This window comes from Pelmatolapia mariae, linkage group LG8, assembly GCF_036321145.2.
Source record: "Pelmatolapia mariae isolate MD_Pm_ZW linkage group LG8, Pm_UMD_F_2, whole genome shotgun sequence".
Lineage (NCBI taxonomy): Eukaryota > Metazoa > Chordata > Actinopteri > Cichliformes > Cichlidae > Pelmatolapia > Pelmatolapia mariae.
Window position 1 is genome coordinate 4,863,344 of NC_086234.1, and position 14,566 is coordinate 4,877,909.

The 14,566-nt window shown below is 39.7% G+C and overlaps 1 protein-coding gene across 1 annotated transcript in view; it reads left to right on the plus strand.

The window, feature by feature from the left end:
- The window catches only part of LOC134633629 (corticotropin-releasing factor receptor 1-like), a 93,046-nt gene that overhangs the window by 60,002 nt on the left and 18,478 nt on the right, over positions 1 to 14,566 (plus strand). The window contains exons 7-9 of the mRNA XM_063482512.1: positions 8,230 to 8,350; positions 9,250 to 9,403; positions 12,580 to 12,640. Coding sequence (XP_063338582.1) covers positions 8,230 to 8,350; positions 9,250 to 9,403; positions 12,580 to 12,640 — 336 coding nt within the window. The remainder of the gene's footprint in view (positions 1 to 8,229; positions 8,351 to 9,249; positions 9,404 to 12,579; positions 12,641 to 14,566) is intronic.

Consider the following 14,566-nt stretch of genomic DNA (forward strand, 5'->3'; position numbering starts at 1 on the left):
CTGCTTAATGAGGTCGAGCATGTGGCATGAACTATGCTACACACCACAGCATCTGCAGTGCCCATCCCTAGCTGAGCTTTTACAACGCAGGAGTCAATAAGTAACATAATCCGTGGAATAAATATACACATTAACAAACACTAAACTCAGAGCACAGCAAAAATATAGATCAGCGGGACAGCACAGGACGCAAGCCGCAGCATAATAAGGCCCCATTTAACAAGGCTGCACATTATTCATGACTGATCCTAATTTAAAAACACCAAACAGGAAACTGTGTGTCCCGAAATGAGGATTTACATAATGGCACCTTTCAATTTCCAGTAGATGTTACTGAGCCCAGAGCTTTCAGAAGAACCAGGAGGTCTCTGAGCACCTGATGAGCCTGATTATTCCAACTTTGCATATTTAATTTATTAAGAACAATTTTCAATTCAGTACAATTCAGTGTTATTTATACAGCGCCAAGTCACTACAACAGACGCCTCAAGGCTCTTTATATTGTAAGGTAGACCCTACAATCATACATACAGAGAAAAACCCAACAATCATATGACCCCCTATGAGCAAGCACTTTGGCGACAGTGGGAAGGAAAAACTCCCTTTTAACAGGAAGGAACCTCCAGCAGAACCAGGCTCAGGGACGGGCGGGGCCATCTGCTGTGATTGGTTGGGGTGAGAGAAGGAAGACAGGATAAAAGACATGCTGTGGAAGAGAGCCAGAGATTAATAACATGTCTGATTCAATGCAGAGAGGTCTATTAACACATAGCGAGTGAGAAACAGTTTGTTATTAGATAAACCTTGTTCGTACCAGGTTAGACTCCCTTTTGTCAGTTGCTGCAAATCCATGATGAGAATCTCATGTTCCACCACAGCCCAGCCGTGATCTATTCCACTGAGACTGGTGATTGTGGAGGCCGTTTGAATACAGTAAACCCATTGTCCTGTTCAAGAAACCAGTTTGAGATGATTTGAGGTTTGTGACATGTTGTGTTATCCTGCTGGTTACACTGTGGTCTTAAAATGATGCCTGTGGTCAGCAGCAACATTCAAATTCAAGCTTGCAGTGTTGCATGTAGGAACACTCAGACCAGCCCATGCCACGTTCAGGGTCACTTAAATAACCGTTATTCCCAGCTCTGATGCTTAATTTAGCCTTCAGCGGGTCGTCGTGACCAGTGTTGGTCAAGTTACTTGAAAAAAGTAATCAGTAACTAATTACTGATTACTTCCCCAAAAAAGTAATCCCGTTACTTTACTGATTACTTATTTTCAAAAGTAATTAATTACTTAGTTACTTAGTTACTTTTTAAAAACATGATTTACAACCTGAATAGGTAATAAAGCGATAGATCTTTCAGCCCACTTATACTTTTTCTGCATAATCCATCATACAAAATGTAATCAAATGGAAAAGTCTCTTTTTAAAACTTGTTTTATTAGTTTTAATCTTTTAACTTTATGCATCAAGCAAAAATTAAATTATATGCAACATTCTCTGACTGGAAGAAATTTGTTTAACAATTAAACCTATTTTCTGCACATTCCAGCACATAAAATAAAATATTTTTTTTGTGTTTACACTCACTCTTTCAAATAGATGCAAGTAAAACACAGCAGAAAATAAATAAAATCAAAGACTAGCGGTCCTGTTGCTCTATTTTCACCTGTAAAGCAGCGGTCAGTTGAAGAATCCACGAGTTTCTCTGTGAATTTCTCATTACGTCGCAGCGCACTCGGTGCTTGCTTGGAAGTTTAGCGGTTTTTTTCACTGTAAAAAGAAGTTTTCTTCCCACGCAGTGAGCAGCGGACACTAATGTTTTTGTCACTTTTTACGGAATCAAACTTAAAGTAAGGTCAGTACTTCCACGCTTTAAACGCTGCACGCTCATACTCTCTCCCGCACTCGATATATTATCCATTGTTGATCTGCACACAGCTGTTGCCACTAACGTCGCAGTCGCTTACGTCGTTGTCATGAGACATTCTCGCAAAAAAATCACGGTTTTAGTAACGCAGTAACGCAGCGTTCTTACGGGAAAGTAACAGTAATCTAATTACCGTTTTTGCAATAGTAATCCCTTACTTTACTGGTTACTTGAAAAAAGTAATCGGATTACAGTAACGCGTTACAAGTAACAGTAACGCTACTGCCCATCTCTGGTCGTGACCATGTCTGCTCATCTAAATGCATTGAGTTACTGCCTTATGATTACCTGAGTAGTTCCACCAATCACTTAAAACATACACAGTTTGTTTGTTTGTTTTGTTTATTTTTAGCTGACAAACAAGGATCAGGCTGAAGTCATTACTAAGTAATCTGAACGATGGAATATTTCTATCCAATTAAAATATATGCACTTTTTTTGTGTACCTGAAAGCGAGGTGCCTTCAGGTACGCTTAAATGGACCTCGGGATAATTAGTTGACTGCAGTTTTAAATGAGGTCATCTGTCGCTTTGAACCCTAACCGAAGAACGCCAGCAGCATGAAGAAGTATCAATTAATGTGTTCAATTAACCACCACCACCTGAAGGCCTCTGTCTTTAACAGATAACAGATAGTGCCTGGTCTCGTTTTTATCAAAGACACAAGCAGTTTAAGTAGTGTGACGCTACACAAGCTTTAGTAGACCACAAATCAAACCATTTTAAATGAAAGCAAGCAAAACAAAAGAGCCAAAAAACAACAAAGTCTAATAAATCTTAAGAGCATGTAGCAAAGATTTAGGGTAATCTTCCTCCTAAACACTCAGTCGTTCCTTTCCATCATTTATCATGTGCTACAAACTTGCAGAGCGTACTGTTGGTGTTACTGTGATTAAGGTGGATGGAGTATTTGTTCCTGTTGTTTCTGTAGGTCCGATAACCTCACTGTTTCTCAAATATCTGCTCCAGTGACTGGAAAATAAGAAGAGGCTAGTGTTACTGAGGAGTGTTTCTGAAGTAGAAATGTCAAAAGCAGCTGTGGGTTGTCCAACTTTAAACTTAACAAGCAGCGTGAATGGGACAAAGCGGTGACAGGAAATTGGAAGAAACGCTGCTTAATTGGCAATCATTCCAAAATTTTTGGTGCTGACCAGCACATCCAAGTATCAGGTTGTGCAGCTGGTCACTATGCAGACGGACGAGTGCGGCAGTGGAATATTTTGTGGCACAAAACACACTTTTGCACCTAATTTGGAAAAAATGTGATAATATATGAAGAGCAAATGGTAAAAAAAAAATACAGTCATTTTAATATTTCATTCGCTGTAGTACCATCAGGTGGTAAAGTTGTACAGAGGTATTGACCTATCAGTCGAAACGACCACATTCCCTAATAATTCATAACTAAAGAGCAAAAGTGCTCGTTGGAGCAGGCCTCAAGTGGCCATTAGAGGAACTGCAGTTTGCATACTTTGATGTTGCGTTCATTTTACAGCCTTTGAAGTTGCTGCTTATTGTGAACATCTGACCTAAATTTAACTTTGAAGTGAAGACTTATGAGATCTATACTGTAATCATAATGTTCTTTAATCTGGAGCAAAAACTGGGGAGTAAGTTGGAAAACAAATAAAAGGCCTGCAGGAGAGCAGTCATTATGTTTTGCACCTAACCTAACAGCAAATAGAAAATGTAATTTGTGTTTATGCTTCAAAGGCAAAGGTACGCAGAGAATTAAAAGTCCTGCGCTGGCAATAAAAGTCAGGAGGAAGAGAAGTTGGCTTTCAGATTCTCCATCAGAAAGCAGCAGCTGGATGCCAAAATCCTGAAGTTACAGCAGTTTGTACCTCCTCATAATTCATTTCCTTTTACGTGACAAAGAACACCTCCATTTCTCCCCTTCCTGGACACATTTACGCACTGATCCCTGGCAGTAAAACCCCTGTTATCATACAGCATATGGCACCTCTTCAACAGAAAACATTCAGTTCCCTGATTGTAGCCGGCTGACTTGTTTATATAAAAATGCATCTGTTCATTTGAGTCTCAACAAACATGACACGTGTCTTGCTCAAGGACCATTTGAGAGAAGTCAGTAAATAACCATCCCTGCGACGAGTGAACATACAGCTCTACCTGCTGAGCAGCTGCTGCCCCACTTTGGTTGATGCCTATAAATACTCAGCTGTAAAAACTGTCATTTCAGTTCAGTTATTCATCCAAAACTGACCCAGAATCAGAAAGTGGAACTCATTCAGCCTCCTAAATGTTGTATCGGGTTTCTAAGAGTTATAGCTGTCACTGGTGGTGCATGTAACAGCATCTTAAACCGGGTGTTTCTTATTGAAATGCACCTCAGGATTCGCACGTTTTCCCTACATGCGCGGACAAATCTATAACACCGACTCCTCGAGTTGATCTGACTGCAGTGAATCTTAGCCCAGCAGTGGAGCTCCTCACTGGAGACTGTGAGTGTGCTACATGGCGTAATACTTACAGTGAAAAGCTTACTGTGCAATAATTCAGATTAAAAAAAAAAAAATAGGCCACCCGGGCCACTTGGATTACCGGGGATCCATCTTCTTACTGTTCACACTGTCAAAACTGTGAACTGCGAACACTGAGAAGCAAAGTTAAGTTTTGTGCTCCAAATATATCTGGAAGAAACTCTCAGAGAAAGCCAGAAATCCAAACTGTCCTCATTTAAGAGAGGGGCACAGCAGCGGTAAAGTCAGCAAATCTTCTAAAATGTCATCGTGATCTTACCTAAGTCCTTCCTGCATACCAAACAGTGTCTGCAGCAAAATTACTGGGAACACAGTGGCCATGCTGAGCATTAATCCAGCACCATCTGAGCTGAGACCACATTTCTATTTTCAGCAGAAGACTGAACATCGTTTCCTCTGGAGAATCTTTATTTTTCCTGGTGTGTCAAATGGATTATTACATCTGCCAAGAGGGTTACGTTCTTGTCGTCTGTCAGTCTCTCCCCCTGTTTGCAGGATTTGGGAAAACTACCCGGCAAACATTTTGACGTTGAGTACCTGCCAGATGACCATCTTTTCTCAACGCCTAGTCTTGGCGGAAAAGTAGTTCCAAAATGAAAATTGGGCCGACATCAGCAACAGAACGTCAATGACATAATGTCCGGGACAAAAAATGTGTACGATAAATGTTTTATTTAATCCTTTTATCTATAAATGGAGAAAGAACGTTAAACAAAGCTTTAAAAAATCATGTTAGGACAGCTACCATGACAGCAACTCAAACTGGCACCCTCTGATTTTAGAGACCATTTCCTGTCAACAGAAAAGGAGGACACTGTGATTGGTCCAGGAGCCAATTCCTTTGTAGTGTTGACTGGTTATAACTTCATATTAGTAGCACTGTCACTGGCTTTTTATATTGAGATACTCAAAATCAATTGGACAAACTAACATCATTTTAAATATAAGGTGTGTTTTAAATTCTTGAATGTGAATCCTTTGCAGTGTCTGACTGTCTGAAGTCCAGCCTGTGATAAAATGCTGTTTCCTGCCTTGAGATGCTTTGCCTGCAGCTACCTTCAGTTGCTGCTTGTTTGTGGGTTCTCGTCCCTCTGTGTCTTCTGCTCTGATTGGCTGAGATCAGGTAACTGATGTGTCCGTTGAAGAATGTCCCATTTCTTTTCCTTGCGAAATTCTTGGGTTGCTTTTGCAGTTTGCTTTGGATCATTATCCATTTGCACACTGAAGGGTTGTCTGATCTAAGCAGAGAGTACAGCCCTGTATACTTCACAATTCATCCCACTGCTTCTACCAGCAGTCATATCATCAATAAATACTAGTGACCCAGTTCTGCTGGCAGCCGTGCACGCCCATACGATGCCCTCCATGATGTGGTGTGCTTCAGATTAGGAACTGTTTCTCTCCTCGTGTCGTGAAATGCATGGAAATGCAAACTGCAGAGTCAGACTAGAAGAAAACAAAAAGTGAATCTTTACTGTGGCCGACGTCCAAAAACACAGAAGAAACCAGCGGGGAACACCCTAGGAACTTCACAGGGCTGAAACACAGCGTGACACAACTAAAAACACAGGCTATAAATACACATGAAACAGGAGGGAAACTAAACACAGCTGAATATGATCAAGGTAAACAACAGACAGGAGGTAAAACCAGAGACAATACATGGGAGAATGTGATTAGCAAAGTAAAGCTGAATGCGAGTAAACTGAATGAACGGAGGGAAACACTGAGAGATCAAACGAGCTAAAATATACATATAAATGTAATAATCAAGCTAAGAACAAAGAAGTCTTAATGAAGGAGAACCTAAAAGTCCAGAAACACCTCCTCATTTTTTTCCCATCATTCTTCACCTTGTTTTCATTTATCCACTGATTTTTTTTTATATTTATTTTTCTAGAACTGTTCAGGCTCTTCTAGATGTTTTCCCTCAAAGTCTAATCTGACCTTCCTGATCTTCAGTGTAACCGGTGGTTTGCACCTTGTTCTGAAACCTCTGTATTTACATTCATGAAGGTGTCTCTTGATTGTAGTCTTTAACAATGATATATCTACTTCCCCCATATTTTGGACTTGATTAGATGTTCAGTCAGATAGTTCTGTCTAAATGCACTTCCGGTGTCATCTGTGGCCTTTCGGGCCTTTTGGTGTTGCTGACCAGTGCATTCCTCATTTTTAAGAATGCACCAGGCTTGTTGATTTGGCAGGTCCTAAGGTTTCTGCTCTGTCTCTAATAGGTTTATTTTGTTATCTCAGGCTAATGATGGCTCCTTAACTTCAAACCTTTTTGTCCTTCATACTAAGAGTTACTTGGTTCAAGACTTGGAATCAACTCGAGCTCATTCATCTGCTTAATTTCTTACAAAATAACAACGGGAACAAGACTCAGACATGTAGCTGCTTATCAGCCGACTGATCAATTACTGTCTAAAATATGGGACTGTGTATAAAAATGGCAGTAATTTCTAAACAGAACTTGAATCACATCTTGGTTGTTTGATTTAAAATCTATTGTGGTGGTGTACAGATGCAAAGCTACAAATTTGTGTCTGCAGTTGTCGTATGATTCTGGACCTTCTGTATGTTCAGTATCACATGAATGAAAACCCAGTTCAAGTATGATCGTAATATAAAATAATAACATTTTTAAAAGAAAGTGTCATTGTGAGATTAGAAGAAAAGAAAAACAAATTTACTGCGCCTTTAACAAAGACTTGTTTGCAGAAGCATGTAGCCATTCTCTTAATTAGGTCCCATCAGGCCACACTGCCCCCACAGGCAGTATGCCGAGGGCAGTGAGGTGCTTGCTGTGCTCCTGGCGTGGTGGCAACATTATAACATGATGTGGGGAAATTATCTTCTCATTTGTGGAGCAACGGGATTTAAAAAACACAAAGTTATTTGATTTTTATCATCTCAAGGCTGCTTTTAAAACCTTATTTAAAATGACATTGTAATTAATCCAAACAGTGTTGGAGCTTTTTGAAGCCTGCTATGTTACTAATGGGGTAGAGTGTCTTCGGAGAGAAATAAAAAACATGATACAATTTGTACAATGTGCAATATAATAAATAAGTAAATACAATGCTGCTGGAAAATGCTGCTCATGCATCTGCTCAGTCAGCACAAAGCCAGTGAAAGTGACACCTATTAAGAATTAATGCATGCTGAAAAATAAATCACGTCACTCGTGCTCGGCAGAAGAGGAAGCGGCCTTCGCCAGCTGATAATGCCGTCAGCTGGTGACAGCTAACGCGGCCGTCACTGCAGCGAGCGAGGATGGTTTGCTCAGTACGTGCGGTCGTATGTTTCTATTTTCAAGCGCTCGCTCTGAGGCACTTGGGGAGATTTTAATTGTATCCCCAGGTGAATTTATTTACCGCATTTAAAAAAAGAAAAAAACATCAGGCTTTCAGGGCATTACACAAACAAAAGAGTAGAGCGGGAATTAAGTCTTACTTCTTATTATATAAGTAAGGATTGATGGGAAATGTTCCTTTTGAGGCTACATCAGCTTGTTATTCTTATCTATCAGCTTCATTTTCTGTGTTTCCGATATTATAATTTGTAATGTTGGAGTTACACTGTAACTGTCAAAAATAGACTCAAACTCAGCAGGAGGAGATAATTAAATCAGATATTTCCTGCCAGCTTTGCTCACGTTTGCTTTTAAACTACATATATTTTTTTTTATCTTTCCTCTCAGAATTAAATTAAGCTCGTGACCTAACAACAAGAGAAATGTTGGAAAAGCAGCATCAGCAGTTGAGTTTTCCCTCCTTCTGTTCTCACAGGAGCATCCGCTGCCTGAGAAACATCATCCACTGGAACCTCATAACCGCCTTCATCCTGAGGAACGCCACCTGGTTCATCGTCCAAATGACCATGAGCCCCGAGGTGCACGAGAGCAACGTGGTATGAGCCCATTTATGTGAGCTTTAATACAAAAAAAACCTAAACTTTGGTTTTAAAGTAAAGGAGATGTTTAACAGTATTTTTAATGCCTTAAAAACAAAACACACTGATGAGCCAAATATATTTACTGGGTGAACTGTTCCTTCAGCGCCAGAACTCTGTAGCTTAGTTTGACTTAATCCCATAAACAGTCCTGCTGATGGAAGAAGAACATATGTATTAATCCAGGTGTGAAACTAGTTCCTAACAAATGCCAGTAGACCTCTGTGTGTCAGCCTGTGTAGGAAAATGTTGTTTTTACTCTTTTTATTCAATTCAGTTGAGTCCAATCTCACTGATACATCACCAACAACAAGCACTACAACAGTCACCTGTTATATTGTAGGGTAAAGATCCTACGATATTAGAGAGAAAACCCCACCAACAACAATCAAACGACCCTGTGAACAAGCACTTGGTGACACTAGGAAGGAAAAACTCCCTTTTAACAGGAAGAAGCCTCTGGCAGAACCAGGCTCGACCATGTAAATAATGGATATAAAGTCTATATGTTATAGTTAGATTGAAATATTTTTGTTTACTGAATTAAATTATTTATTTGACATAACAAAAAAGAAACAAATTAATGCATTAAGGTATAAAAGTATGTCTTCCATAATAAGTTTAAGCTTGATTCGTTTAAATTGTTCTCAGAATGTAGAAATATTTACATTTTTCCCTTTAATTTGTCAGGTGGAAGTAAGACTAGAACAAGAGCAAGTACGAAGCCATGGATAAAAGCTTGTGGATATGGCAGTTTTTTAGCAGCAGTAGTATTATCAGTTTGTCTTGGCTGAATTTAATTCAGTAACTACACATTTAAGTCTGCTTAAATGCAGATAATTGTTTTTATTTTGCAGATATGGTGTCGCCTTGTGACCGCCTCCTTCAACTATTTCCACTCCACCAACTTCTTTTGGATGTTTGGAGAGGGCTGCTACCTCCACACCGCCATCGTCCTCACCTACTCCACCGACAAGCTCCGCAAGTGGATGTTCATCTGCATCGGCTGGTGTAAGCAGCCTTACTGCTTTTATCTTGAATTATCTGCATTAAAAAAACACTACAGTTATCAGTTAATATTTAACAAGGACATTTTGGGGAAAATGGGAAACATTTACCAAAATTCTCTTGCAGAGCCTCTGATGAGATTGGCTCATAGTTGCCAGATCAGTTCAGTAGATTTTTGGACCATTAAGAGTCTTTTTTTCTTTGCTCAGATAACCACTTAATGACAAATCTAAGAGCTTTTTAACAAATCTTATCTACTTACCAAACTAAGCCTAATCATCACTGACTAAAAACAAGTTACAATAAATAAGGACGGTGCAGCAGCTTGTAAATGGCTTAAAAGGTGATAGTAGTGTAAAATCCAGTTTTAAAGGGCTGCATTGCAGGCTCAGTGTCATACTCCAGTCCTCTGACGCACACAAAAATATGAAAACAGCTTTTTTATGAGTTCAGGCATATTAAAATATGTATAAACAGACAAAGCAAGAGAAAAACAACCAAATATCTGACACCAGCTGACGCACGGCAGGATGCAAATATGATGAAACTCTAAAAAAACTAATAAATTCATGCACCATCAAGTGGCGTTTTATTAGCAGTACATCAGTACTGGATTGAAGCCACTCTCATGCATACTTTGAGAAAGATGCAGGGGATTTTTTTCAAAAAGCGAACCTATTGGTTTAATAACAGCAGTTTAGATAAATCTGATTATGTGGAACATGAAACACTTCTTAATGAAGTGATAGGAAGGCTTAATACAAATGTAACTAACAAAATTGTAGCAGTTCAAAATAAAACAGCAAATGACTGAAAGAAACCTGATGTAACCCTACTTATGGTTTATTAGCAAGAATAACCAAATTCCCACTAGGCCAGTATCAGATAATCTAGGGTTGGCAGGAGCCCAAGGTATAAACATCAATAAGGAAGGACCACACCAGGGTAAACAGTGCACAAATTGTTATATTTGACACACAGCAGCTGCAAATAAATGTACTTGAAACAGTAAAATCAAATACAAAATAGTTCCCCCCAAAATAACAAACTAAATAAAAGTGCGCGCATACAGCTTTCTCTGAGTCAAATGTATGAATGAATAATGTTGGATAACTGATGGATGGTTGGGGCCGCTCAGTTTGTTTAACTGTTGTCCTACCACACGCCGGTGAAGGAAGAAAGTTTGCAGTCCTGCAGGTATCTGAAGCTTCAATGGGAACGAAGCTCTGGCTTCAGTAAAACCTCAGCAAATCCTGTTCACTTTTGGGTTCCAGTTAACTGGAACTGTGGAATCACTGCTCCTCGATGGAGGCTTGCTTCAGACTGCGTTTGTCTGTCGAGTCATCCTTTGACCAGATAACAAAAAACCTGACGTTAAACAGGGTGAAATTCGGAACAACCAAAAAAACTGCAACAGACTCCGTTGCAACTCCTAGCGATTCGGCTTCGGTAACATTAGTTTGCCAAGCACATGGCATTGTATCAACAGGAATGAAAAGGCAACTATGGAAAGTCATGTGATAAAGGTCAACAGCAATGGTCGCTGGGAGCTCATTGCTGATTGGCCAAGTTACACAATAACAAATCATCTGATTTGTCCACATCTTCCTTTAACCAAAAAAAAAAGAAATGACTAAATCGTTTACATCATACACCCAAAAATTACTTTCTACTGCTCTTTTTTTCTAACTGGGCTACACCAACATCATAACAATACAGATAAAAGATGGTGGCTAGCTTGGTTTGACCCAGATTTATCAGCCTATATAACCTCTAAAGGTTCATCTAGCTTATTCTTCCACTGTCAGAGCTAACACACAGAAAGACACAACCATTCAGTTAGAATCACCAATTAACCTATCCACAATAACTGCATGTCTGAACTGTGGGCGGATGATAGAGTACCCTACACACAAAGGCCTTGGACAAATTGTAGATTCAAACCCAGGACCTTGTTGCTGTGAGGCAACAGTAAAGTTGTTTTTCCAGCATTAAACTAACCTCTTCTGGTCCTAATTTAAAACTTAAAGTCAAGAAAGTAGGTTTAATTTTCCTACTAATCTCTCAGAAAGAATTCCCAAAATGTCAAGCTAAGGACACTAAATGCTGAAGGGTTAGATTCACTTTGACTAATGGGAGTGTGTAGGCCCAGTCACACAGGCCTACAAATATATCGAAACTCCCTGCCAACCTGCCGGTCACTAGAAAAAAAGCTGTAGTTGCCGGGGAGTCGCTGACCAGCCTGTAGGCCCGTGTGACTAAAACCTTAAGATTATCAAAGAGATATCTCAGAGTCCAACTATGAATTTCAGAGCTGTGAGTTTCATCTCAAAAGAAGTACCTGAACATCAGATGCTATTTTATCAAACAGCAGGAGGCAGTTGACTTGATGGAGATCCCAGGATTTTGTGCGGCAGCTGGAAAATGCCTTGGTGTGGAGTTCACTGACAGCCTGTTTCACACTGTCAAACTAAACTTTGAGTTGTTGAGATTAGGTGTATTGTCTAGCTGGATTACATTTCCCTCCGGGGATGATGTGAAGGCTCGGTGTGAAGGAGAGACCGCAGCACATTTCATCAAAATAAATAAGGTCAGATTTTCTGTGCTTTACTATATGTTGGATCACTGGCTTCAGGAACACATTATTGCTTTCCACAAGTTAGGTGGACAAGAGGAGAAAACAGCAAGAAAAATGTAATTTATCAAGTAATCTGGAGCTGTGAGGGGAGAATTTCCTGCTGATGACAGTAAATTTCCCGCAGCGTGGAAATATTCCAGAGATTTGACTTAAATGTGTGACTCGTTGGCTCGTAGGGTCTTGATGCTCCTGTTAGTATCATTTAAAAGTGAGTGATGGCTGTTTTTTTCTGCTTTATTAAGCTTCTATAAGTTAGTAAATCACGAGATCACGCCGCATTATCGTCAGCCAGAGTCCAGCTTTTTATTCATTCACAAAGAAACATTCAGATGGTGACAAGTCTTGGCTTGCATCTGTGGATCACGGCACACAGACAACAATTGCTCCTGACAGAGCTTGGCAGTCACTGGTGCTGTGCTTTAAAAAAAAAAGAAAAGGATTTCATATTCCAGCATGAAATCCCTGGAGTGATATTTTGTGATTTGAATAGCAGAGAAAGATGAAAGAACCACCTGTCATTTTGTGTTTTTTTGCCTTACAGGTATACCATTCCCGATAATCGTGGCATGGGCCATCGGGAAGCTCTACTACGACAATGAGAAGTAAGCCTCTTTTCAAGATATTCAACAAGGAACTTTTTATTCTATCCGGGTAATAAAAGGACAAGGGCAAAGCGTTACATTAGGGAGATGAATGTCTATTAATAATCAGCCGTAATCACATTTGCATTGTACAATATTCTTAATTACACTCTAGCCCTGCCAGCATTTCATTGGGAGTGCTTGCTCTCTTTTCACACCTATTAGTGAGGTGAAAATTGATTCGGCAATTTAGAAACGGGCGCTGAATAATTGGAAAAGTCGGTTGATACGCTAGATTTCTCTAATTGTCATCAAATGCAATTAAAAGGCCAAAACCAGATTCTCCAAAGTCCTAAATCTGACTCCCCTGTGCTTCTGAGCTCTGCTGTGGTCCAGAAACTATTAAAAACTGTGAGTGACATATTCCTTCATTACCACGAGCATACGCTGTAGTTTATTTTGATTCAGTCCCCCCACACAAACCATCCTGCTGCCAGAAAAATAGAAATCGCTAGAGCAGTGAATGCATCAGAATCAGCTTTAATGGCCAAGTCTGATGACACATTCAAGAAATTTGGTTCCAGCTCCCATCAGCAGCAGAGAAAGTGTCTGCAGAGGGAAACATACACAAAGACAAGTAAAAAGTATACGCAAGTGCATTAATGAGATTTTCCTGACAGTGAGTTGCCTATCGAAACATTAAGACTGCACAGACAGCTCATTTACACAGCTCATTTAAACTGAATAAAGTTTTATCCCACTGACCAGTGCAAGACTGTGGGTGTGATTGAACAGTCAAATATTCACACCATTTCTATGTTTTACAGAAAGCAGTGTTTCCCTCAGAAGTGATATTTGGTTTCCAAGGACCTCGTTAGCTTGCTTGGCACCATATTAGTGTTACTTAGCACTTCCCAGTAAATGATGCAGTTAGGCTGAAGGTTGTTGACATCTCCGGTCTAGCTGATGTCTTGAAACTGACTGTGAAGAATGAACGCAGATTTCAGAGGCACTCTTGATGAAACGAAAGACAAGCTGTTTATTTGGATGATAAAAACTCCAACGTGAATCCAAAACAGAAGCAAAACAAAGTCCAAGATACAAAGTAATAACATCCAGGCAGCACAGCACATTACAACGCAACAAGGTCTAAATGAAAGACGAGATACATATACACACAGAGGAACGCGCTGTGCGCTAATGAGGAGTGGAAACAGCTGGGGACCAAGAAACAGGTGAAGCTAATCAATGGTAACGAAAAGACAGAGGTCAAGAGACTACCAAAATAAAGCAGGAAGTGTTTTCACACAGAAGCACACATAAACTTGACACAGAATGATCCAAGACTAGAAAGGTTACAAAAAACTCTACAAGATTGCTTTAAACAGAAAACTAATGTAAAAAACACAAACTGAAACAGAGAACTAAAGGCTAAAGATACAGTTCACTCTAACCTTAACCAGAAGTTTTCAGGGTTACAGAGCTTGTTCACTTCTTACTAGGTTACAGCATCATGCTGCATAACTACTCACTACTCAGAGAAGATACTACAAAGCATTTTGCATGGAGATATTTTAAACCTTTTGGATTTCTCTGACAAGCATATATAGAAGACTATAGAAGGCTATAAAAGAACGCTTGAATCAGAGAACTGGATATCTGTGACCTTTTAGCTAGGTCTAATTCACTTGTTGAACACCTCAGGAGCAACCAGCTTCCTGATCTGCCAATCAGCAGTTTAGTGGTTCAATCTAGTCTGCAAGTATCCTTGCAGAGAACCCAGGACTGGCCTTGATGCATTCATCGGAGTGTGAGTATTAGATAAACAGCACTTAGCTGTAGAAAAGAAGCGCTAGCGTGAATGAGACATGTTGTATAAAGCACTTTGAATACTCAAAAGTACTATACAATTTAAGAACCAACCCTTTCACCACAAGAATTACAGAA